Raw genomic sequence first — 27365 nt, 5'->3', positions numbered from 1 at the left:
GATTAGAGTAGTAGGCCCGTTTTTCTTTCAAAATGGCTAATCTATAGTCTTCTAGACCAGTTTTTCCAAAGGGTTCGCCATGATCTTTCTGCTTTCCTTACTTCTTTCATTAATCTGAGGCTTTCAGTGAACCATGGGGATTGTTTTCTGGTGGGTTGGTGCTCTGGTTAGTTTTGTTTTTGAAAGTTTTTCATAGCATGATTGTATTCCTTTGTGCCATGCTATGGCTGCCTCTTCCAGGGAGTTGTTAGTAGATTCTAGTTCTCTTGTTACATTGGCAGTCCTATTAGACATTATTAATGATTGCTGGAAATTCATTATTGACGATTGTTGGAAATTCCTCGATCAGGGAGAAGATGTGCTGCTTGTTCTCCTGGAACTCAGCGCTGCCTTCAATACCATGGACCTCTCCTCATCTCCAGACTTAAGAACATAAGAATTGCCACTGCTGGGTCAGACCAGTGGTCCATCGTGCCCAGAAGTCCACTCGCGCAGCAACCCTTAGGTCAATGACCAGTGCCCTTACCTGCGAACTGAAGACGTTGAGTCAGAATGAGATATGATTTGTTGAAGTTGACTTTGGATTTCTAGAGCCTAGAGAAAATAAATGGTCTGAGACATTGAGGGTATGACTTGGAAATTCTAGGAAGCTAGTAGGTAAGGCCAAGGGGGTTGGCTTTCTTCCTATCAGGTTTGCTCCTGATTTTCTACCAGGTAAGGAGAGGGGAATTTTCCTCCGCTGGGAGCGCCGGGGTCTTCAGTGTTTTGGCCAGCTTTTGGAGGGGGACTCCATTATGGGGTTCCCTGAAGTTCAGGCTCAATTCCACATGCAGCCAGCATGGGTTCAGCCGAGGGAGATCTTGCCTCACCAATTTGCTTGACTTCTTTGAAGATGTGAATAAACATGTGTATAAAGGTGAGCCGGTTGATATAGTATATCTAGATTTTCAGAAAGCTTTTGATAAAGTTCCTCACAAGAGGCTCCTGAGAAAATTAAAGTGTCATGGGATAGGTGGCAAAGTTCAGTTGTGGATGAGGAATTGGTTATCGATAGAAAACAGAGGGTAGGGTTAAATGGTCATTTCTCTCAATGGAGGAGAGTAAACAGTGAAGTGCCACAGGGGTCTGTACTGGGACCGGTGCTATTTAACTTATTTATAAATGATCTGGAAATTGGAATGACGAGTGAGGTGATTAAATTTGCAGATGACACTAAACTGTTCAAAGTTGTTAAAACACTTGCGGATTGTGAAAATTGCAGGTGGATCTTAGGAAACTGGAAGACTGGGCGTCCAAATGACAGATGAAATTTAATGTGGACAAATGCAAAGTGATGCACATTGGGAAGAATAACCTGAATAACAGTTACCGGATGCTAGGGACTACCTTGGGGATTAGCACTCAAGAAAATTGAATAACAGTTACCGGATGCTAGGGACTACCTTGGGGATTAGCACTCAAGAAAAGGATCTAAACAAAACCTTAAGTTTATATAAAGCATCCTCTCCATAAAGATAGAGCTCGGCACGGTTTACAGGTACTTTAATAAATGAGGGAAGAACATAATAAGAATTAGTGGGTATAAAAGGGGTGGTGAGCTTTACATTTTTGAGAAAAGCCAGGTTTTCAGATGCTTTCGGAATAATTGGAGGGAGCCTAGATTCTGTAGCAAGGCAGGAAGGTTATTCTAAAGCTCAGTGATTTGGGTGTCATCGTAGACAATACAATGAAATCTTCCACCCATTGTGCAGTGGTGGCCAAAAAAGCAAATAGGATGCTAGGAATTATTAAAAAAGGGATGGTTAACAAGACTAAGAATGTTATAATGCTCCTGTATCACTCCATGTTGCAACCTCATCTGGAGTATTGCGTTTAATTCTGGTCTTCTTATCTCAAGAAATATATAGTGGTGCTAGAAAAGGTTCAAAGAAAAGCAACCAAGATGGTAAAGGGGAAGGAACTCCTCTTGTATGAGGAAAGACCAAAACGGTTAGGGCTCTAGAGACAGCTGAGGGGAGATATGATTGAAGTCTACAAAATCCCGAGTGGAGTAGAATGGGTACAAGTGGATCGATTTTTCACTCTGTCAAAAATTACACAGACTAGGGCAGTGTTCTTCAACCACCGGTCCATGGACCAGTGCCGGTCCACAGAAACTTCCTGCCGGTCCACAGGGCCAGCATTTGCATCAAGCCCAAAACAGTGTTCTTCAACCGTCGGTCCACAGTGCGATCGATGCGGCGTTATCTTTGAGCCAGCTCCCTCTTCCTCACTGATTCAGTGCACAAAGCCATGGGCAGTGGCTCCTATGCGTGTCCTGCACCTGAACAGGAAGCCTTCTCTCTGACGTTGCAACGTCAGAGAGAAGGCTTCCAGATGAGGCATGGGACACGCAAGGAGATGCTGCCCACAGCTTTGTGCACTGCATCAGTGAGGAAGAGGGAGCCGGCCTGAAGATAGCACCAGGAGCGGCATAAAATGGCCAAGCGGGAGCAGGCCAGAAGGTAAGGCATAGCATGGAGGGAGGGAGACAACAAAGGTAGGGGGGAATGATTTTATTTTTGAATTTAGTGATTGAATTATGTCAATTTTGAGAATTTACATCTGCTGCCAGTGTGCTTTGTGTAGTTTAATGTTGTGGTTAACCATTATGTGTTGTTAATAAGATTATATTGTGTATCTGTGAAAAATGAATGGAAAAAATAGTGTTACAATTAGTACTATTATGGGGGCGGGGTCTGGCCCACGACTTAGCCCAGTGTTCTTCAACCGCTGGTCCACAGAATAATTCTTTTATTTCTGACAGTCCATAGGTGTAAAAAGGTTGAAAAACACTGGATTAGGGGACACTGGATGAAGTTACAGGGAAATACTTTTAAAACCAATTGGAGGAAATTTTTTTTCACTCAGAGAGTAGTTAAGCTCTGAAACGCATTGCCAGAGGATGTGGTAAGAGTGGATAGCGTAGCTGGTTTTAAGAAAGGTTTGGACAAGTTCCTGGACGAAAAGTCCATAGTCTGTTATTGAGAAAGACATGGAGGAAGTCACTGCTTGACCTGTATCGGTAGCATGGAATATTGCTACACCTTGGGTTTTGGCCAGGTACTAGTGACCTGGATTGGCCACCGTGAGAACAGGCTACTGGGCTTGACGGACCACTGGTCTGACCCAGTAAGGCTATTCTTATGTTCTTATTTACAAGTGAAAAATTATCTTTTGAGGGCTCGGGTAGTGGATTACACTGCACTCCGGAGCTCCTAGTTTGAATCGATGCTGGGTGCACCAGTGCGCAGGGGGTGAATTTCGGTATTGTACCAACTGTTACAGGAGGATAAGGATCACAAGACCTCTTATATGAGGGCTTGGAGGCGGGATTTGGGGATCACCTACTCTGGAGAGGAATGGGAACAGATTGCCATGAGAATTTATCATGTCGCGGTGGCTTCGCAATTGGTGTAGAATGCGCTTAAGCTTCTGGTGAGATGGTATTTTAAGCCCACAGTACTCAGCAAAATGTATACTTCATTTACTGATAAATGTTGGAGGGGATGTGGACTTTTGGGCACATTTATTCACATGTGGTGGGGATGCCCCAAGATTGCAGAATATTGGGCCCAGGTGTTTGGATATGTGGGTCAACTTCTCCAATGTCGGGTGGTTATAAGAGCAGAAACTGAACTGTTGGGGGTGATGCCAGTGGGGGGAGGAGGACATTCAGGATAGGTTGGCCCGTTTGGCCTTCACGGTAACCCGGATGGTGCTGGCCCTTCATTGGAAGAGTACAACAGTGCCTACCTTGCTGATGAGAGAGAAATTGGGGTGGGTATGTGAGCGATATAGACTATCTGCTTGCTAATTCATCGTTGGCAATAATTTGAAGATCTTTAGGGACTTTTTCTTGCAGTGGAGGGAACAGATAGCTCAGGATCCGAGGGTTGACGTGGGGAGAGGGGAGGCATCTGGTTCTGAGGGTGGTTGGGATGTGGTATTGTCCTAGTGGGTTTGTGGCTCTTAGTTTTCTTCTCAGAGGTAGGGGGCTGGGGTTGTAATGGTTTGGTGGTATATCGGCTGTCTCTTCTGGGAGGAGGGTGAAGGGGAGGATGGGGGTAGGGGCTCTTTCTGATTCTGTATAGGTTTCTAGAAAATGGTTAACACTGTTCATGTAAACCAGGTGTAACCCAGATTGGGGGTTTATTTTTCCTTAGATATCCTTGTAAATGTGTAGTAAGGTATCATATGTGTTTTTTGAACCGGCTCATTTGACGGTCTTCCTTTCTACGAAGCGCCTTGAAAATGGAGAAACATCTGTGTCCAAGAAATAATTAGCTCCTTTTCAATATCAGATAATGTGATTTTGTTTGGTTCTTTTTTGTACTTTATCACTCCGATTCTTAAGTCTTGGGTCCTAATTTTGAGGACTAGTGTGTGATTAAGTTGAGAAATATTTCCTATTATTCTTTGGTTTATTTTCTGGATTGAAAGTAACTTTAATATTATGTTTTCTTAATTGCACTTTCTGTACAAGATGATATGCTTGTTAAATAATGTGAAAATTTCTAAATTAAAAAAAAAACACTCTTCATGAAATTGGAGTGATGATGCTCATTAGCAGCTGATTTTCTTGAGGCTTAGTTTGTTGTATTTTCTTGTTATATTTGTTTGTGTCTTATAAATAAATAATTTTTTAAAAAAGAATAATATCATAATAAAGAATAATTTTTTAAGGAATATTTTATTAATTCATTGATCTCTATATAGTAGCTCTTTCAAGTTTCAAGTTTATTAGGATTTTATATACCGCCTATCAAGGTTATCTAAGCGGTTTTACAATCATTCAAACTCAAGCATTTTCCCTCTCTGTCCCGGTGGGCTCACAATCTAGCTAATGTACCTGGGGCTATGGAGGACTGAGTGACTTGCCCAGGGTCACAAGGAGTAGCGCGGGGTTTGAACCCACAACCCCAGGGTGCTGAGGCTGTAGATCCAACCACTGCGCCACACACTCCTCCTCCTTGGTGGCTTGCATTGATCCTCCCTCTTTCTGTAGATAATCAATAAAAATTTCTCCAATGTTACTCTATAAATCTGATAAAATCCTATTCTTAATTTTGATAATCTTGTAAATTAACATCCAAGAAAAGTACTCACCCTCGGTTACTGACAACTGCCTTCTTCAAGTGAATGTAGCTGGCAGGAAAAATCCCCTGTAAGAGAGTATAATCTACTGTAAGTTGTCATTAAAAGAAAAAAAAAAAATGAAGCCTACATTAATGGTTCATTTTCATTTCATTACTCTATATTAAAATCATTAATGTAAACAGAGATCACTCCACATTCTCAATTCATATATCAGAAATCATTTGACATATATATATATATATATACACACATATACATACACACTAGTCTTATAGCCCGTTACATTAACGGGTGCTAGAATATATGTGTGTGTGTTTGTCTTTATTTCTTTCTCTCTCTCTCTCTCCTTCTCCTCTCCTTCTGTATTTCTGTCTTTCTTTTTCCTCGGCTGTCCACCCATTTTCCCTTCCTTTTACCTTCTCTGTGTCCACCACCACCCCTTCACTGCTCCCCTTATCCAGCAGCAGCCCTTCTCCCTTTTTTTAATCTCTCCCCTGTCCAGCAGCACCTCTTTCCTGTCCCCCTATTCAGCAGTAGGCCTCCCTTCCTTTTTCTCCCTCCCCGTCTCTTCCCCTATCCATCAGCACCTCTTTCCTGCTCCCCCATCCAGCAGTAGGCCTCCCTTCCTTTTTCTTCCCCCCTAGCACCTCTTTCCTGCTCCCCCGTCAGCAGTAGACCTCCCTTCCTTTTTCTTCCCCCCTAGCACCTCCATCCTGCTCCCCCGTCCAGCAGTAGGCCTCCCTTCCTTTTTCTTCCCCCCTAGCACCTCTTTCCTGCTCCCCCGTCCAGCAGTAGGCCTCCCTTCCTTTTTCTTCCCCCTTAGCACCTCTTTCCTGCTCCCCCGTCCAGCAGTAGACCACCCTTCCTTTTTCTTCCCCCCTAGCACCTCCTTCCTGCTCCCCCGTCCAGCAATAGGCCTCCCTTCCTTTTTCTTCCCCCCTAGCACCTCTTTCCTGCTTCCCCGTCCAGCAGTAGGCCTCCCTTCCTTTTTCTTCCCCCTAGCACCTCTTTCCTGCTCCCCCGTCTAGCAGTAGGCCTCCCTTCCTTTTTCTACCCCAACCCATCTCTTCCCTTTACCTCGCGTCTGCCCTCCGCCTCAAGCCGCCGCGGCCTGCAGCGCCGACAGTCTGCAGGCACCGACAGCCTGCAGGCACCGACAGCCGCGGCGGCCTGCAGATGCCAACAGCCGCCACGGCAGACTGCCTGTGCCTTTGCGCCACCCGAAGCCAACATCCGCCTTGGGAGAGAGAGATGCTTGGAAGCGCGCATGCGCACTCCTACCTGCAGGGACCTACAGCGCACGGAAAATGGGAGCACGCAAGTAAGAGTGTGTATGTGCGGCTTAGGCTTTTATTATATTAGATATATATATATATATATATATATATATCAATTTATGTCCAAATTGTCTTCTACTCTAAAGTCATCTTTTATGGTCTATGCAGTTATCAGTAGTGCAATATTCTGGAAATGATGCCTAAGAGAAAGCCTTAAGTTTCAAGTTTCATTTGTATTTGCTATACCAGGGATGTCAAATGTCAGTCTTCGAGGGCCGCAATCCAGTCGGGTTTTCAGGATTAACCCAATGAATATGTATGCACTGCTTTTGTTGTATGCTAATAGATCTCATGTACTGTATATTCATTGTGGATAGCCTGATAACCTGACTGGCTGGGTATGCCTGAGGACTGAATTGCACCGTCATAATCATCAAGGAAAGCATAAGATAGACCCATAGAGTTAGTTGTGCCTAAGGAGAGAAAGGGAGACTTAGGATGGATAGTTATTCAATTTATATAATAATGAGGTTTTTTTGTATATATCTGCATACTTTGTATTTCATTAATAGGTAGCCCATGATAACCTAATCTATGAAGCATTATATTGAAAAAAATGAAACTACAACACATTACTTTGTTTATATTTGTATTTATATACCACTCTTTGGTACATCAGTGTGGTGTACATCAATTCAAAAGAAAAGGAACGCCATCTGTTATTGCCATAACGCACTCCAGTAGCTTCTAAATTATGGCATGTTTTAATGATGAAGCAGAGGCATTCTACAGACACAAGTAATGCACCTGGGAAAGAGAAACCCACACAGAACTTACATACTAAATGGTGAGACCTTGGCCAGGACCACGACGGAACGAGATCTAGGGGTGATCATTAGTGATGACATGAAGGTTGCAAATCAAGTGGAGAAGGCTTCCTCCAGGGCAAGGCAAGTGATGGGTTGTATCCGTAGAGGTTTTGTCAGCAGGAGACCTGAAGTCATGATGCCGCTATACAGGTCCATGGTGAGGCCTCATTTGGAATACTGTGTTCAATTCTGGAGACCACACTACCGGAAAGATGTGCTGAGAATCGAGTCGGTTCAGCGTATGGCCACTAGGATGGTCTTGGGACTCAAGGATCTCACGTATGAAGAAAGACTGAATAAACTGCGGCTGTACTCACTTGAGGAACGAAGAGAGAGGGGAGACATGATTGAAACGTTTAAGTATATCACGGGCCGTATCGAGTCGGAAGAAGATATCTTTTACCTCAGGGGACCCTCGACCACCAGGGGGCATCCGCTGAAAATCAGGGGAGGGAAGTTCCATAGCGACTACAGAAAATACTTCTTCACTGAAAGAGTAGTGGATCATTGGAACAAACTCCCACTGCAGGTGATTGAGGCCAAGAGCGTGTCAGACTTTAAGAGAAAATGGGATATTCACATGGGATCCCTAAGGGAGTAATTTAAGGGGGGCGGGTATTTGGAATGGGCAGACTTGGTGGGCTATAGCCCTTTTCTGCCGTCTTTTTCTATGTTTCTAAGTAAGAGTAATGGGACCTAGTGTGTTTCTTGGCTAGAAGTGTTGAACATCTGGAAGCCTCTCTCCGTACTTCAAGCAGAGAAACTGTTATCTGTGCAATACCATCAGAAGTGACCACAGTTCATAGCCATGAAAATGGTTTTAGGAAAACCATCTGCTTTCCATGGAAGAGATGCCTTAAAGGATGCTGCCTGAACTGCCTTGAAGTCATCAATTGTGAGTGTTTATTCTTCATTTCATGTTATTAAAGAAAGTTTCAAAACAAATACAGAGTCTGGCTGGTAACACTAAGATTACAGAAGTAAGGGTTAACTGAATAGGAGCCTCTTATAATTGCCAATAACAGAGTAAGTTCAATAGTGCTTGACCATTCAGAAGAGTCCTAGTTTTTTTAGAACAAAACTGAGGGAATCTGTGGTGAACTGTTCTACAAGCTATAAGCAGCACATTATTATTAGTTTATGCCTCTTTGGCAAACTTCTCCTCAAATTCCTCTTGCCTGGCTTATTCATGTTTTACATCTAATTTACCAGTGCTTATGCTCATTCCTGTTTCCTCATTATTATCTACATTCCATTTTATTTTAAAAGGATGCCTTTTTTAATTGCTTCTAAGAGCACAATAGGCTTTATGTGATGGAAAGTTTAATTCAGTAGAGAAAGCCTACTGCAGTAGGCCTGTAATTACAGAACCTTCACAGTGTTGAAGTCGGGTGTAGGCAGTGCCTGCCTACTTATTTAAATAAGGAATTGAAGCCTGCAAACTCCTAGCCTTTCAACCTGCCTCTATAATTAGATTTCCTGAAACAGTACTTCCAGTACTGGCAAAAAAGCGGACAGCACCATCACAAGGTTTCAGAGAAAAATAGATTTGACATTCTTTTCATCTCCAGGCAGTTTTTGCTTCAGGTTTAAGTCGTGTAGGTGCATCAGGACAGTAGTCTTGCCAGCCATTTAGTATTTCATGATATCACATCTTAACAAGTTTTCCATTCGTGTTATAGTGTTTGCAAAGCAGTTGAGAGAGATTAATTCTCCATCTTTGGCTCTGCAAATACAATAGACAGTAATCTCACTGCCACATCAGAATTTAACATGAAATGTATTCTTACTTGATAATTTCCTTTCCTTGAATCTTGATAGACAAGGCTAGACATGGATTATAGAAATAGAGGCAGAAACTCTGAAGATTCCAGTGACACTACCGATATAAGAAGGTGTATAGCTAGAACTTCCCAGTAAGAAAATAGAAACAAGATGGCAGATAAAGGCCAAATGGCCCATCTAATCTGCCCATCCACAGTAACCTTTATCTCTTTTTCTCTCTGAGAGATCTCACGTGCTTATCCCAGGCCCTTTTGAATTCAGAGACAGTCTCTGTCTCCACCACCTCTTCTGGGAGACTGTTCCATGCATCTACCACCCTTTCTGTAAAAAAAGTATTTCCTTAGATTACTCCGGAGCCTATCACCTCTTAACTTCATCCTATACCCTCTCATTGCAGAGTTTCCTTTCAAATTAAGCACAATTATTTACTGTAATAGGTGTTATCCAGGAACAGTAAGCAGATATTCTCACATGTGGGTGATGATGTCATCCACGGAGCCCCGGTATAGACAGCTTTAAAAGTGCATCACCTCTTTAAGAACTTGAGAAAGTTTGCAAACTGCCCGCACCATGCATGCGCAAGTGCCTTCCCACCTGATGTCGCTTGTGGCTCCTTAGTTCCGTAAGCAAGCTAAGAGGCCAACTAGGGGAGATGAGTGGGTTGTGAGACTATCTGCCTGCTGTCCCTGAATAACACCTGTTATGGTAAGTAACTGTGCTTTATACCAGGACAAGCAGGCAGCATATTCTCACATGTGGGACTTCCTAGCTTACTACAATGGGATGGAGGGAATGTTGGCCACTAGGAAAATAAATTTTGTAATACTGCTTGGCCGAAGTGACCATCCCGTCTGGAATAAGATTCCAGACAGTAATGTGATGTAAATTTATGAACTGAGGACCAAGTAGCAGCTTTACAGATTTCATCAACAGGAGTGGAGCGGGAAAGCAACTGAAGCTGCCATGGCTCAGATTTTTTGGGCTGTGACTCGACTCTCCAGTTGGGAGCCCAGCCTGAGCATAACAGAAGGCAATACAAGCCACGTAGAAATTGTTCTCTTGGATACAGGATGTCCCAACTTGTTAGGATCAAAGGAGATGAAAAGTTGAGAAGTTCTACATGGCTGAGTTCTCTGCAAGTAGTAAGCCAACACTCTTTTGCAGTCCAGAGTGTGAAGAGCTGTCTCTCCAGGATAAGAATGAGGCTTAGGGAAAAACACTGAAAGTACAATAGATTGATTGAGATGAAATTCAGTGACGACTTCAGGAAGGAACCTCAGATGAGTGCAAAGACCACTGTGAAGGGTGGGTCTGCCACCAGCGCTTTAAGTTCACTTACTCTTTGAGCAGAAGTAAGGGAAATGAGAAAAACTACTTTCCAAGTAAGGTATTTGAGATGAGCCGTAGATATTGGTTCAAAAGGAGGCTTCATTAGTCTAGCAAGAACCACATTAAGATCCCAAACCACTGGAGGTTTCATAAATCTGGATACAAGAGGATGAGCAGTGAAAGGTTTTCCATCAACTGGTCTATGAAAAGCGTTGATAGCACTAAGATGTCTTGAGGCCTGAATTGGATAAATGTAGAACTGAAGATACAAAGATGGATTTAGCATCGTGATGATGAAGAGTATATCACGTGGAAAACCGTTTCCATTTCTGCTGATAACATTGATATGTAGATGGTTTTCGTGATGCTTCTAAGATAAGTCTGACAGACTGGGAAAGATGGCCAGCTGATGTCAGTCGTTGCACCAAGCTGTCAGGTGCAACGACTGAAGATTGGGATGCAGAAGAGATCCATGACTGTGTGTGAGAAGAGATGGAAAAACCTAAAGAGGGATTGGTTCCTTGATACTGAGTAGAAGGGAAAACCAGGGTTGTCTGGGCCACCAAGAAGCTATAAGAATCATGGTGGCCTCCTCCTGTTTGAGCTTGACAAGCATCTTGAGGTTGAAAGGGATTGGAGGAAAAGCATAGAGAAACTTGTGTGTCCAATCCAGTAGAAAAGCATCTGCTTCCAGATGCTGAGAGTACTGCTTGGAGCAAAGTGGGGCAGCTTGTGCTTCAGGGAGGATGCAAACAAGTCTATCTGAGGAGTCCCCCACTGAGAGAAGATGTGATACAGAACTGCAGAGTTGAGCATCCACTCATGTGGCTGAAGAAATCTGCTGAGTTTGTCTGCAAAAGAATTCTGTTCCCCTTGAATGTATATTGCTTTCAGAAATATGTCGTGAGCAATCGCCCAGGTCCAAATCTTTTGGGCCTCCTGACAAAGATGGAGAGAGCACGTGCCACCTTGCTTATTTATGTAATACATTGCAACTTGATTGTCCGTGCAGATAAGGATGTAGTTGGTGACAATGTGCTGAAAAGCACTGAAAGCATTATAGATCGCTGAGTTCCAACAGATTGATATGGCAAAGCTGGTCCTGGGCCGACCAGGGACCTTGAATGAGAAAACCATCCAAATAAGCTCCACAAGCATAGATGAACAAGTTGGTAGTCAGAACCTTTTGATGTGAAGGTGTGTGGAACAACAATCCTTTGGAAAGATTGGAAGAGTTCATTCACCACTGCAGAGATTGTCAAACTAAAGAAGTAACCGTAATGTGTTGACATAATAACATAAGAATTGCCACTAGTGGGTCAGACCAGTGGTCAATAGTGCCTAGCAGTCCGCTCCCGCGGCAGCCCTTAGCTCAAAGGCCAGTGTTCTAACTGAGTCTAGTCTTACCTGCGTACGTACTGGTTTAGCAGGAACTTGTCTAACTTTGTCTTGAATCCCTGGAGGGTGTTTTCCCCTATAACAGCCTTCAGAAGAGCGTTCCAGTATTTTACCACTCTCTGGGTGAAGAAGAACTTCCTTACGTTTGTACGGAATCTATCTCCTTTTAACTTTTAGAGAGTGCCCTCTCGTTCTCCCTACCTTGGAAAGGATGAACAACCTGTCTTTATCTACTAAGTCTATTCCCTTCATTATCTTGAATGTTTCGATCATGTCCCCTCTCAGTCTCCTCTTTTCAAGGGAGAAGAGGCCCAGTTTCTCTAATCTCTCACTGTACGGCAACTCCTCCAGCCCCTTAACCATTTTAGTTGCTCTTCTCTGGACCCTTTCAAGTAGTACTGTGTCCTTCTTCATGTACGACGACCAGGGCGGGACGCAGAATTGCAACTGAGGGTGTACCACGGCCTGGAACAGAGGCATGATAACCTTCTCCAATCTGTTCATGATCCCCTTCTTAATCATTCCTAGCATTCTGTTTGCACATTGTGCGGACGGCTTCATCAACTTGTCGACCAGTACTCCCAAAGTTGACTCTACCACCAGGGACTTGTGCTGAAGCTGTGGTTTGTCAAAACCCGAAGAAGAAATTATTTTATATAAAGAGTACAATTTTCTGGGAGCCACTGTAATGGTTAGAGGTGTTTCCCAGTTGATACCATGCAAAGGTAGTCTGAGTTCTTTAGCAGGTTCATCATAATCTAAGGCAGGGGGGTCAAAGTCCCTCCTCGAGGGCCACAATCCAGTTGGGTTTTCCCCAATGAATACGCATGAGATCTATTTATATGCACTGCTTTCATTATGTGCTAATAGATCTCATGCGTATTCATTGGGGAAATCCCGAAAACCCAACTGGATTGCGGCCCTTTATGAGGGACTTAGACATCCCCGATCTAAGGCCTCCAAGTATTCAGCACTCTAGGCAGAATCAGCTCTTTGCCTAACTGCCTAATAAATTTGGCAAAAGAAAATCATTCAGTATGAGATTTAGCCCTTGGTGGAGAGTTTTCCGAGGCAGTGTCATAAGCCTCCATTGTAGACTCAAGTAAGTCCTCAGCTGAATCAGACTGTAAGTCAGAGTCATAAAAGGCTTTGGTGAAAGAGTGCGTCGAGAAGATCGATGCCGCTGATGATGATGATGCATGACGTGACACTCTTTTACACTTCGAAGATTGTGAGGGAGAGCGATGTTTTTTCTTTTCGAAGTTCCTGAAGAACGATGATTACTGGACTTGGAGCGTCGAGACGAGGAGGAAGAATGACGATGCCTCGATGAACTGGAGCAAGGCCTCAATGGAGAACTGAACCTGCGAGGAACTGGTTTACGCTTGAGCATGGAATGTCAATGCCGCTCTGGAGAGCCAGTGTCGGTACCATAGGACCTAGTGGCCTTATGCTCAGGCTGGGTCGGTACCGATTGAGTCAATGGTGGGGTAAGGAGTTTAAACATACCACTCACTTGGAAAAATGCATCGAGCTTTTCACAGATGGAAAGCACCGGTACCTTTGGCCTTTCTGCTGGTACCATCAGTGCCGCATCTTGCCTTGGAGAGGGTGACCTCGAAAAGGATGTACACCTCGATGTAGGAGAGGCAAGGCACAAGAGAGGTCGTTGCAAGGGTGATCTGCGACACGTGTTGTGAAGCTGGTGGCTTCTTAGCTGGCTTACCAGATGGATCCATGTCTCCTGACGCTGGTGTCAATGCCTTTGACATCGAAGATTGTGACGTCTTCTCTGCGTCCATGCCGATACAGAACAATTTTTCTTGTTGAAGTTTCCAGCTCTTGATGGCACGTTTCTGCAGGGTAGAATACCGAGTACAAGATGGTGTTCTGAGCCAAGGTACTGCAAGAACCAACTGTGGGGGTCAGTGATGGAAATTTGACTTTGAAACCTGCAACACTTTTTAAAACCCATTAACAGCCGGGACATCGACGGAAAGACCGCCTTAGCCAAATCAAACTCAATGGCTGAAGAAAAAGAAAAAGGCCTCGTCAAGCAAAACCCGTGAGGAGAAAAAAGGAAAAAAAACTTTCCACGCTAATGTGAAGATGATAGGTAAATTTGCTATCGAAGGTGATCCCTAGTAATTTTAAGGAGTTTACAATTTTAATGGTCGAGGAGTTGAGTTTAAGAGGAGCCCGGATCAACAGACCTTCTTTGATGGGGAAGACCATTACTTTGGACTGTTCCATGTTAAGAGCTAGCATATTTGAATCTAGCTATTATTTGCCTTTCTCCAATTTCTAATTAATAAGTATTACTCATGGGCCAGCCAAGGCCAAACCAAGACATCCGGCCCTAGCTTCCTGGCTGCTCGTCAACTGAAAAAGTGCCTGGCCCTCGAGTTCTCTACCAAAGCCAACAAGTCCATCTGGGGCTGACCCCAGCGCTGTATGATCAGACCCCAGCGCTGTATGATCAGACGAAACACCTCCTGCGAGAGGGACCATGTTCCTGAGTCCAGGGTCTGTCGGTTGAGGAAGTCTGCCTGAACATTGTTGACCTCGGTCACATGGGCTACCGAGAAAGACAGAAGATGTGCTTCTGCCCAACATAATGCATACGATACTTCCAGCCCAAGAGAGAGAGCACTTGAGCCTTTTCGTGGTGTACATAGGCCACTGCTGTGGTGTTATTGGAGAAACTTGCACCACAGTTCCTTTCAGAAGGGATGGAGAGCGAGTAGCGCCAGCCAAATTGCCCAAAGCACCAGATGATTGATCAACCAACATTTTGGACCAGGAGTCCACTGCCCCTGAATGGAGCAGACCCCACAATGAGCACGCAACCCAACAGGCTGGCAACTGTTATAAAGGTCATCCACTCAAATTCGAAGAAGCCAGCTGTGGCAGAGAGCCTCCCCCTGAAGCCATCAGCTCAAGTTGCAGCTAGCTGGCAATGTCCAAGGGTGCGGCATCTGAAGGACAAAACTCTGTGGAGACCACTAAAATAGGAGGGACTCCTGCAAAGGGTGCTCTGGCCAAGGGGATCACCCCCAAAAAGGCTGTCCGAGACCCTAGAACCTACAAATAAAATCAGGCTGAAAGAGCCAATGGTCAAGGAGAATTCTCATCTGTTGTCAAAACTTCTGTCTGCATGCCTTGAGAAGAAATACCCTGTCTAGAGATGAAGAGAAGGCCCAGAAACTCCAGGAACAGGGGAGGACAGCAAGCATCTCTTCCTGAACTTGCCAACGTCTACTACTACTATTAACTATTTCTATAGCGCTACCAGACGCATGCAGCGCTGTACAGAGTAAGAAAACAGTCCCTGCTCGAAAGAGCTTACAATCTAAACAGGCAAGATAGACAAACAGGACATCATGGATACAGTTAAGGGGAACCGTTATCAGCTGGCTGGGTTGGAGGGCAGAGGAGTAGGGTTAAGGATTGAAAGCTGTATCAAAAAGGTGTTTTCCATCTGCTTTTAAACAAGGGAAGGGTAGGGGCTTGACAGACAAACTCGATTAATTTATTCCAGGCATAAGGGCAGCTAGATGAAAGGAACGAAGTCTGGAATTGTCAGTGGAGGAGAACGGTAACATTAAGAGTGACTTATCTGAGGAACGGAGTTCTCTGGGAGGTGCATAAGGAGAGAGAAGCAAGGATAGATATTGAGGGGCAGCAGAATGAACACACTTGTAGGTCAGCAATAAGATCTTGAACTGTATGCGATGGCAGATAGGGAGCCAGTGAAGTGACTTAAGGAGAAGGGTGACAAGAGCGTAGCGAAGTTGGTAGAAGATGAGTCACGCAGCAGAGTTTTGCACAGATTGCAAGGGGGAGAGGCGACACTGGGGATATTACCCATGGCTCAGGGGATCACACCCAGTAGAAAACCAAAGGAAATAAAAAACCTGCTGCACAAGTCCATCTGTACATCTACTGCAGACAGACAAATTTATTTATTTATACTGGAAGTTTCTGAGCTGCACCACTCTGAGCTGCACCCTCTGGATCAAGATTCCTGGACAAAACAGCGCAGACACGAAAATTGGCCTTTACTATCGTCCCCCAGGACAGGCAGAGGAAACTGATTCAGAAATGATAGAGGAAATCAAACAGGAATGCAAGACGGGCAATGTAATAATATTGGGAGACTTCAATTTCCCGAGGATAGACTGGAAACTAGGAACCTCCAACTGCAGCAAGGAGGCCAAGTTCCTGGAGGCGCTAGGGGATTGCTTCCTGGAACAAATGGTAAAGGAGCCGACAAGAGGCAACGCCACCCTGGACTTGGTACTAAACGGCCTCACGGGACCGACAAAAGAAGTGGAAGTTATGGTACCACTGGGGACGAGCGATCACAATGTGATCACCTTTAAGCTTGACATCGGGAATAGAAAACGTGCCAAAACCTTAACCACAACCTTAAACTTTAAAAAGGGCAAATACGATCGCATGAGAGCCATGGTGGAACAACGTCTCAAGAAAAAGGTGGACAAACTCGAAACAGTAGACCAGGCATGGTCCCTACTGAAAAATACTATCACAGAAGCACAAAATCTCCACATTCCGAGGATATCCAAAGAAGGGAGAACAAAAGGTAAAGGAGAACCGGCATGGCTTACCAGACAGGTGAGGGAAGCCATAAAAGAAAAGAAAGACTCCTTCAAAAAATGGAAACACATGAAAACAACCGAAGCATGGAAAAAACATAAAGATGATCAGAAGAAATGTCACAAGGCAGTGAGGGATGCCAAAAAGGACTATGAGGAAAAAATAGCGCAAGAGGCCAAAAACTTCAAGCCCTTCTTTAGATACGTGAAAGGGAAAAAACCCGCAAAAGAGGCGGTGGGACCACTGGACGACCAGGGAAGAAAAGGGTACATCAAGGAAGATAAACAAATTGCAGACAAACTAAATTCCTTCTTTGCGTCCGTCTTTACGGAGGAGGATACTGCAAAAATACCAGAAGCAGTGAAATTGTTTAGTGGAGTAATAGATGACAGCCTCACCACAGTTGAAGTGGAGTTGGACCAGATATACTACCAGATCGACAAACTCAAAAGTGACAAATCCCCTGGACCAGATGGAATTCACCCGAGAGTCTTAAAGGAATTGAAGGTTGAAATAGGAGAGTTATTGCAAAAACTTGCCAATCTGACAATCAGAACTGGACAGATACCGGATGACTGGAAGATAGCAAATGTCACGCCAATTTTCAAAAAAGGATCTAGAGGAGAACCGGGCAACTACAGACCTGTGAGCCTAACGTCTGTCCCTGGAAAGATGGTCGAAGCACTGATCAAGGATAGCATAGTCCGGCACTTGGATACACACGACTTGCTGAAACCCAGTCAACATGGGTTCAGGAAAGGGAAATCATGTTTAACGAATTTACTTCAATTTTATGAGACCGTGAACAAGCAAATTGATAGTGGAATGCCGGTGGACATAATATATTTGGACTTCCAGAAAGCGTTCGACAAAGTTCCACATGAAAGACTTCTCAGGAAACTACAAAGCCATGGAATTGAGGGAGATATACAAAGGTGGATAGGCAAATGGCTGGAAAACAGAAAGCAGAGAGTGGGCATAAATGGGAAGTACTCAGACTGGGAGGAGGTGACTAGTGGTGTGCCCCAGGGCTCGGTACTTGGGCCGATCCCATTTAATATTTATATCAATGACCTGGAAGACGGAATATCCAGTGAGATCATTAAGTTTGCAGACAACACAAAGCTATGCCGGGCAATCAGATCGCAGGAGGATATCGAGGAAGTCCAGAGCGACTTGTATCGGTTAGAGAAATGGGCAGAGCAATGGCAGATGAAGTTCAACGTGGAGAAATGCAAAGTAATGCATTTAGGTAATAAGAATAAGGAACACGAGTATAGAATGTCAGGCGCAACTCTGGGTAAGAGCGAACAAGAAAAGGACCTGGGTGTACTGATAGATAGGACCCTGAAGCCATCGGCACAATGCGCGGCAGCGGCAAAGAAAGCAAACAGAATGTTAGGCATGATAAAGAAAGGAATCACGAGTAGATCGGAGAAAGTCATAATGCCGCTTTATAGAGCAATGGTCAGACCACACTTGGAATACTGTGTCCAACATTGGTCTCCCAACCTAAAGAAGGATATAAAACTACTGGAGAAGGTTCAGAGACGAGCAACGAAGCTAATAAGAGGTATGGAGAACTTGGAATATGAGGAACGACTGAAGAAACTGGGACTGTTCTCCCTTGAGAAGAGGAGGCTGCGAGGGGACATGATCGAGACGTTCAAAACACTGAAAGGCATCGATAAAATAGAGCAGGAAAATAAATTATTTACATTGTCCAACGTGTCACGGACAAGAGAACATGGTTTGAAGCTAAGGGGGAACAAGTCCAGGACAAATGTCAGGAAGTTCTGCTTCACGCAGCGAGTGGTGGACACCTGGAATGCTCTCCCAAAGGAGGTTATTAATGAATCCACTGTGTTAGGATTCAAAGGCAAATTAGATGCGCATCTCCTTACGAGAGGCATAGAGGGTTATGGGTGACTAAAACTACATCAGGTGTATACCTGACTGGGCCTCCGTGTGTGCGGATCGCCGGACTCGATGGACCATGGGTCTGATCCGGAGATGGCAGTTCTTATGTTCTTATGTTCACTCCTTGTATCAATTATGTCACTATAATCTTCAGAATCTCCGCCTCTAATTTCTGGTAAAAGGACATAGGTCTAGACTGGTCTAGCACAATAAGGAAAATAAATGATTTTTTGCATAGGACCTTATTACTAAGTAAAGAAAAATTTTTAGCTTGCAAATTTCACTAAATTCCTCTCAGTATTGAAAACAGCCATGTTGCAATTCATGTCTTCATCTCCTTCTCTCAGTGGTAAAACTTAAAATGGTATAATTACAGACAGATGGGATACAACTTCAGTAAGTAATAACTATAGAAGGCAAAAGTAATTAAATAGATGAGAGATTTTTTTTCCTCTAATTACCTTTACATTAGGCTTTTTTGTTGAGGTTCCTCGGTACCAACCTAAATCAAATAAAAAGAAAGGCAACATTAAAAGAAATATGTAACATGCTTCAAACACATTAGCAAAAAAATATGCAAATTTATAATAAAAATAAAACAGCTCTTAAACCTAGCAAACAAGGTCCAAGTACCATCACTATTACTTAACATTACATCATCATTAATATACGAGGCTGCTTTTAACTCCTAATTCCTCTCACCTTTTGAGGACATTTCTGTCACGTCTGTCTGTCCAAGTTAGACTGTAAGCTTTTCTGAGCAGGGACCGTCTATTAAATGTCAAAATGTACAGTACTATATATGCTTTTCAGCGCTAAAGAAGTGATAAAGCGCTAAAGAAGTGATAAAGCACAGTTACTTACCGTAACAGGTGTTATCCAGGGACAGCAGGCAGATATTCTTGACTGATGGGTGACGGCACCGACGGAGCCTCGGTACGGACAATTTTAGAGTGATTGCACTCTAAGAACTTGGAAAGTTCTAGCAGGCCGCACCGCGCACGCGCGAGTGCCTTCCCGCCCGACGGAGGCGTGCGGTCCCCAGTTAGGATAAGCCAGCTAAGAAGCCAACCCGGGGAGGTGGGTGGGACGCAAGAATATCTGCCTGCTGTCCCTGGATAACACCTGTTACGGTAAGTAACTGTGCTTTATCCCAGGACAAGCAGGCAGCATATTATTGACTGATGGGTGACCTCCAAGCTAACAAAAAGAGGGATGGTGGGAAGGTTGGCCATTAGGAAAACAAATTTTGCAAAACAGATTGGCCGAAGTGACCATCCCGTCTGGAGAATGCGTCCAGACAATAGTGAGATGTAAAAGTATGAACTGAGGACAAAGTAGCAGCCTTGCAGATTTCCTCAATAGGTGTGGAACGGAGGAAAGCCACAGATGCTGCCATGGCTCGAACTCTATGGGCTGTGACAGAACCTTCCAGTGTCAGTCCGGTCTGAGCATAACAGAAAGAAATGCACACTGCGAGCCAATTGGACAGCGTACGTTTAGAAACAGGATGTCCCAATTTATTCGGATCAAAGGACAGAAAGAGTTGAGGGAATGATCTGTGGGGCTTAGTACGGTCTAAATAGTAAGCTAAAGCCCGCTTACAGTCCAAAGTATGCAGAGCCTGTTCTCCAGAATGAGAGTGAGGTTTCGGAAAGAAGACAGGCAGAACAATGGATTGGTTGAGATGGAATTCAGAGACAACCTTAGGGAGAAACTTTGGATGTGTACGCAGAACCACCTTGTCATGATGAAAGACGGTAAAAGGTGGGTCTGCTACTAGTGCATGGAGCTCACTGACCCTCCTGGCAGAGGTGAGAGCAATCAGGAAGAGAACCTTCCAAGTGAGAAATTTGAAAGAAGCCGTGGCCAAAGGTTCAAACGGAGGCTTCATTAAGGCTGAGAGAACCACATTAAGATCCCAGATCACAGGAGGTGCTTTAAGAGGTGGTTTCACATTGAAAAGACCTCGCATGAATCTGGAGACCAAGGGATGAGCTGAAAGGAGTTTCCCATGGACTGGCTCATGAAAAGCAGCAATAGCACTGAGGTGGACTCTGATGGAAGTAGACTTGAGACCAGAGTCAGACAAAGAAAGAAGGTAATCCAACAAGGTCTCCACAGCAAGGGATGTAGGATTATGATGATGAAGAAGACACCAGGAAGAAAACCGTGTCCATTTCTGATGGTAACATTGCAGAGTGGCAGGTTTCCTGGAGGCATCCAGAACAGAACAAATGGACTGAGACAAAAGAATATCATACGAAGTCAGCCCGAGATATACCAGACTGTCAGGTGCAGAGACTGGAGGTTGGGATGCAGAAGGGTCTCCTGATGTTGTGTGAGCAGAGAAGGAAATTGTGGAAGTAGAATAGGTTCCCTGGAACTGAGTTGAAGTAGAAGGGAGAACCAATGATGCCTGGGCCACCGTAGCGCAATCAGAATCATGGTGGCCTGTTCCCTCTTGAGCTTGAACAAGGTCCGGAGCATGAGAGGCAGAGGAGGGAAAGCATACAGGAAGAGATTGGACCAATCCAGGAGAAATGCATCCGCTGCCAGACGGTGAGGAGAGTAGAGTTTGGAGCAGAAGTGGGGCAGCTGATGATTGTGAGGAGCTGCAAAGAGGTCTATCTGAGGAGTGCCCCACTGAGCGAAGATGGACTGTAGAGTGAAAGGATCGAGTGTCCACTCGTGAGGCTGGAGAATTCTGCTGAGCTTGTCCGCTAAGGAATTCTGTTCTCCCTGAATGTAGATAGCTTTCAGGAATAGATGGTGATCTGTGGCCCAAGCCCAAATCTTCTGGGCTTCCTGGCACAAGAGGCGAGAGCCTGTCCCACCCTGCTTGTTGATGTAGTACATCGCAACTTGATTGTCTGTGCACAGCAGGAGGACCTGAGGAAAGAGAAGATGTTGGAAGGCCTTGAGGGCATAAAACATCGCTCTGAGTTCCAGGAAGTTGATGTGATGTTTCATTTCCTGGGCTGTCCAAAGTCCTTGAGTTTGGAATTCGTTCAAATGAGCTCCCCAGGCATAAGGGGAGGCGTCGGTGGTGATGACAAGTTGATGAGGAGGTAGATGGAACAAAAGACCTCTGGAGAGATTTGAGGATATCAACCACCATTGTAGAGACTGACGAAGAGATGATGTCACAGATATGTGTCGTGAGCAAGGATCCGTCGCTTGGGACCACTGGGTCGCTAGGGTCCATTGAGGAGTGCGCAGGTGGAGACGTGCGAAGGGTGTGACATGAACTGTGGAGGCCATGTGACCCAAGAGGAGTATCATCATTTGCTTGGCAGAGATGGAGCGTTGATAAAGCACCTGCTGACACAGAGATTGGAGAGTGTGAAGACGGTTGGACGGCAGAAATGCTCTCAAGAGGACTGTGTCCAGCACCGCTCCAATGAATTGAAGTCTCTGAGTGGGGATAATATGAGATTTGGGTAGATTGATCTCGAACCCCAGAAGTTGTAGAAACAGGATGGTCTGGTTGGTGGCCTGGAGTACTGTCTGAGAATTGGCCTTTATCAACCAATCGTCTAGGTAAGGAAACACCTGAAGGTGGTGGGAACGTAGAAAGGCAGCCAACCACAATCAGACATTCGGTGAACACTCTTGGAGAGGAGGCAAGACTGAAGGGTAGCACCTTGTATTGGTAATGACAATGGTTGATCATGAAGCGGAGGTACTGTCTGGAGGCCAGATTGACTGGTATGTGAGTGTATGCTTCTTTGAGATCTAGGGAACATAGCCAGTCGCCTTGATTGAGAAGAGGATAAAGAGTAGCCAGAGAAAGCATCTTGAATTTCTCTTTTACCAAGCATTTGTTGAGATCGCGAAGATCTAAAATGGGTCTGAGATCTCCTGTTTTTTTAGGAACTAGAAAGTAACGGGAATAGAATCCCTGCCCCTTTTGATCTAGAGGAACTTCCTCTATGGCATTCAGAAGAAGGAGGGATTGAACCTCTTGAAGAAGGAGGGAAGACTGAGGAGTGTTCAAAGCAGACTCTCTTGGCAGACTTTGGGCAGGAAGTCTGGAAATTGAGAGAGTAGCCGTGGCGGATGATGTTGAGGACCCACTGATCCGAGGTGATGATTTCCCAACGGCTTATGAAATTAGTAAGGCATCCTCCTATGGGCTGCGGAAGTTGGGCAGAAGGAGGGAGACTGGCTATGTCCTGGAGAACCAAGTCAAAAGGGTTGAGTTGATTTCTGTGAAGGGGAGGTTTCACCTGCTGTTGCTGCTGTGCTGGTCTAGCAGCTTGCCTCTGTTGTTGCCTCTGACGCCTGGGTTGTTGCTGGGCCTGAGGTAAAGGACGAGCCACAAATCTACGTTGATAGGCCGATTGCTGGCGAAAAGGCCTGGTAGGTGGGGTCTTCTTCTTTGTCTTAAGGAGAGTGTCCCATCGAGTCTCATGAGCTGAGAGTTTCTGAGTAGTGGAGTCCATGGATTCTCCAAACAGCTCATCCCCCAAACAAGGTGCATTGGCCAGTCGATCTTGATGATTGACATCGAGTTCTGAAACTCTGAGCCAGGCCAGTCGCCGCATAGCCACCGACATAGCCATGGCCCTAGAGGTCAGCTCAAAGGTGTCATAGATTGATCTGACCATGAACTTGCGCAGTTGTAAGAGCGATGAAGAAGTTTGGCGAAAGGCGGATCTTTTACGGTCAGGGAGGTATTTCTCAAAAGATGACAAAGTTTGAATGAGATGCTTAAGGTAAAAAGAAAAATGGAAAGCATAGTTCCCTGATCTATTTGCTAGCATCGCATTTTGATACAACCTCTTGCCAAACTTATCCATGGCCTTACCTTCTCTGCCAGGAGGGACAGAAGCGTATACACTAGCCCCCGTGGATTTCTTTAAAGTAGATTCCACCAGTAAAGACTCATGGGGGAGTTGCGGCTTGTCAAAGCCTGGAACAGGTATGACCTTATATAAGGAGTCCAGTTTGCGGGGAGCTCCTGGGATGGTCAAGGGTGTCTAGATTTTTGTAAAATGTCTCTCTTAATATGTCATGGAGAGGCAGTTTGAGAAATTCCCTTGGAGGCTGGTCAAAGTCCAGAGCATCTAGAAATGCCTTGGATTTTTTGGATTCAGCCTCCAAGGGAATAGAGAGAGAGTCACACATCTCTTTGAGAAAAGAGGTAAAAGTTGAATCATGTTTAGAGGAGGGATCTAAACCAGAAGGATCCTCTTCCCCTGATGAACACTCTCCCTCTGAGAGGAGAGGGTCCTCCGAATCACCCCACAGATCAGGGTCCCTCACCTGAAAACTGCGGTCCCGGGAGTCCGGTGTGGAGGGTTCTAGGTGTCGAGTTTTATGCATCGACTTACCAGACCTCTGTGAAACGGTACTGGGAGATGTTATAGGCTATGTCGGCGCCGAGGTTTGAACAGCCTGGTGTAAGGATCTCGGTTCCGGCGCTAAGACCGGCATTGATACCGAGGAAGTGGTATGCATCGGTACCGACAAGGTGGATGCCGATAAAGGAGGCTGCTCCACTGCCGGTACCGGCGGCTCAAACCGGACCGGGACTGGAAGGCTCGGTGTCAAAAGAGCAGGGAGCAGCTGTTGGAGTTGTTCTTTGAGCTGGACCTGCAGGACGGCGGCAATGCGCTCGTCCAGTGAAGGCACCGGTACCGCTTTTATCTTCTGCGGTACCTTGGGTGCTGCTCTACACTCCAAAGAGAAACCCGATGTCAAGGGGCTAACCTCAATCAGAGCGGAGCGCTTCCGTGGGCGTCTCGAGGTCGGCAGGATTGGGCTCGCTGCCACTGAGACCGGAGGGCGCTCCAGCGGGGAAGGCTTCTTAGCTGGCTTACCTGAGGGATGCGACGCCGGCGCGGTATCGCGCGGTGTCGATGAAGTAGGTGCCGACTGCGTCGGGGCCGAAGCCGGAACCGGTGCCGCTAAATCCAACATCTCGGTACCAAATAATAATCGCTGTTGGATTTGGCGATTTTTTAAAGTTCTCTTTTTAAGAGTGGCACAGCGGGTGCAGGTGGACGCTAGATGGTCAGGACCAAGACACTGTAGACACCAGTTGTGCGAGTCTGTGAGTGAAATTGGTCGAGCGCACCGCTGGCACTTCTTAAACCCGGGTTGAGGGGTGCATGAAGGTAAAAACGGCTTCAGCCAAATCGAAGGTCGAGGCCTCGATGGTGGCAACAGGCCCCGCTGGGGCGAAACCGAAAAAATTAAAGAAAAACAAATTAAGTTGTTTTGTTTTTGTTTTTTTAACAAAGAAAATAAAATAAAATGAGAGAAACAATATTTCCCAACGAGTTTACGCAAGCGGGAAGGCGAAAGAGAAAAAAGTTTTCAACAGCCGTTGAAAAGTGCATCTTCTTAGCTCCGCGGAAACTAAGAAACTGGGGACCGTGCGCCTCCGTCGGGCGGGAAGGCACTCGCGCGTGCGCGGTGCGGCCTGCTAGAACTTTCCAAGTTCTTAGAGTGCAATCACTCTAAAATTGTCCGTACCGGGGCTCCGTCGGTGCCGTCACCCATCAGTCAAGAATATGCTGCCTGCTTGTCCTGGGATAAATAGTAATACAGTAGTCTAACCTCTCTCTGTTTAATATCTTATTTTATCTTCCTAAATCTAAAGAGTTTTAGCTTTAACTATCATATATTCGTATACTTGAATATAAACAAAGATTTTGGGGTAAAAAAAATGGCCCAAAAATGGGGGTCTCAGTTTATATTCAGGTCAGTGTTAACCCACCCCCTACCCCTCCCCCTCCCGAATCCGTTGAAGGCTTCTGCCGGGCCTGCCTTGAGACCTGGTGGTCCAGCAGTGGCTTACAGGAGGTGGGAGGGATTCCTGTCCCAGACAATTCTAAGAATTTTTATTTCCCTCCTGCCATCCCGTGTATATTTTGTATCCCCGGTGGTCCAGCAGTGAACTGCAGCAAGAGCAACCTTCCTTCGCTCTTGCCCGCACAGAGCCGCTAGGTGATTGGCTGCCGCAAGCTCTCATGGGACCACGAGAACTCATGGCAGCCAATCGGCTAGCAGCTCTGCACGGGCAGGAGCAAAGGAAGGTCACTCCTACCGTGATTCATTGCTGGACCACCAGGAATACTAAAGGTATGTGGTGGGAGGCGGGAAGGAGTTAAAAATTCTTAGAATCAGCTGGGATAGGAGGTAGGAGGGATCCCTCCTATCTCAGCCACCGCTGGACCACCAGGTCTCAAGGCAGGCCCGGTGGAGGCCTGCAAGTCAACAAGAGGGAGGGGAGGGGAACAGGGTACAGAATCTGGCAGGGAAGGAGTGGGGCTGGGTGAGGACTGACAGGGCAGGGGAGGAATCGAGTGAGGGGGCTGGATGCAGAGCCTGGCAGAGCAGCGAGTGAGGGAGGAACAGGGTGTAGAGCCTGGCAGGGCAGGGCAAGAAAAGGCAAGGCACTGCACTTGAATATTAACCCACCTGGTTTATATATGAGTCAATCTTTATTCCTCCTATTTGGGGGGAAAAACAGTTACCTTGGTTTATACTCAGGTCGGTTTATATTTGAGTATATTTCAATTTTCCATAAATAACTGTTTGAGACAGTTCCATTAATAATGAGAACAAATATTTTTAGAGGAGATCAATTTTTCTTTTTCCAAGCAAGATATTCCCTCTGGTTAATGCCCTCAAAACAGTAGATAACCCACTAGAATATTAAATTAGTTCTTCCAAGTATACTGTCACTGCATTCATCTACTGTAAAAGCTCTTTAATGCAGATGCTTTATTATTGTTTAATATTTCCTAAATGGAATGAGATTTTGTGCAAGAAGTATTTTAGATTAACCACAGACTACTATTCTAAGAGCATAAAATATAACTTTTAGATATACTAGTTTTTCAATGTTTTTACTTAGTGCTTATAGTAAGAACAAGCCTGGAATAACCAGGAAATTGCATTAGCACAAGAACGCTCCTGGAGCGCTTAATTTGCTACATCCTGGCAAGAATTCACATTAAGAGAGCCTAAGAACTCCATACCAACAAGATTTGAGGCAAAAATTGCAGTTTTGGAGAGGAAGGGAGCTTTTGAAAAAAAGATCACTAAAAATCCAAGATGGCTGCCACTGTGAAATTCGCACCAAAATCGCAATATTTTACATAAGAACATAAGATTAGCCTTACTGGGTCAGACCAATGGTCATCATGGAGGCCAATCCAAGTCACAAGTACCTGGCAAAAACCCAAATAGTAGCAGCATTCCATGCTACCAATCCAGGGCAAGAAGTAGTTTCCTCCATGTCCGTCTCAACAGCAGATTATGAAATTTCCTCCAGGGAACTTGTCCAAACCTTTTTTAAATCCAGCTACATTAACCGGACTTGATGGACCGAAGGTCTGATCCGGAGATGGCGCATCGGCTGGGCAGGGAACAGGCCCAGGAGGTGCGACCGCGAATGGTTATAGCCAAACTTTTGAATTATAATCATAAAGTTGAAATACTGCGCAAATATAAACAACTTCGAGAGACCTTTAAATTTGAGGATTCTGAGGTGCGCATTTTTCAGGATTACTCAGTGGCTCTGACCGAGCGACGGAAGCTATTTTACCCGCTTTGTTCCTCCTTGGCTGAAAAAAAAAATACGCTTTCTTTTCTTATACCCAGTCATATTTCGTATATATCATCAGGGACAATGGCATGTTTTTGATGCAGCTGCGGAGGCAGCCACTTATATGAACACTAATGTGCTCCCCCAGTCGGAGCTTACTTGACTAAATGATCAGTATGCGGGAGCACATACCTTTTTCTGATTGCTGAACTTTGGCTCCGAGGTTACTGGGAGTCTTCAGCCCTCACATCTTGGGGGCTCGGATCTCTCATTTAATCATACTATACTATGCAGGCATGGACTGGTTCTGTTTGAAGTTACATGATATGTTAGTACTGATATTGGGATGGTACAATGTTGATTTGCTGTTTCATATAAGATTTCTCTAGGCTCACACCATGGATATACTACTTTTGGTTTGAGGGTGCCTCGGGGCCTGGAGTGGCATTCTTTAGTGATCTC

General features: G+C 45.2%; 1 protein-coding gene across 3 annotated transcripts in view; it reads right to left on the bottom strand.

Annotated features, from left to right (window-relative positions):
• Nucleotides 1–27365, bottom strand: part of DOCK3 (dedicator of cytokinesis 3) — a 694894-nt gene that overhangs the window by 634372 nt on the left and 33157 nt on the right. For all 3 annotated transcript variants that reach the window (XM_033926008.1, XM_033926006.1, XM_033926007.1), the window contains exons 3-4: nt 18799–18839; nt 5149–5204 (exon numbers count right to left, since the gene is read on the bottom strand). In XM_033926008.1, the coding sequence (XP_033781899.1) occupies nt 5149–5204; nt 18799–18839 (97 nt within the window). The remainder of the gene's footprint in view (nt 1–5148; nt 5205–18798; nt 18840–27365) is intronic.

Source organism: Geotrypetes seraphini, chromosome 17 (genome assembly GCF_902459505.1).
Source record: "Geotrypetes seraphini chromosome 17, aGeoSer1.1, whole genome shotgun sequence".
Lineage (NCBI taxonomy): Eukaryota > Metazoa > Chordata > Amphibia > Gymnophiona > Dermophiidae > Geotrypetes > Geotrypetes seraphini.
This window is presented reverse-complemented; position numbering and strand designations above follow the sequence as displayed.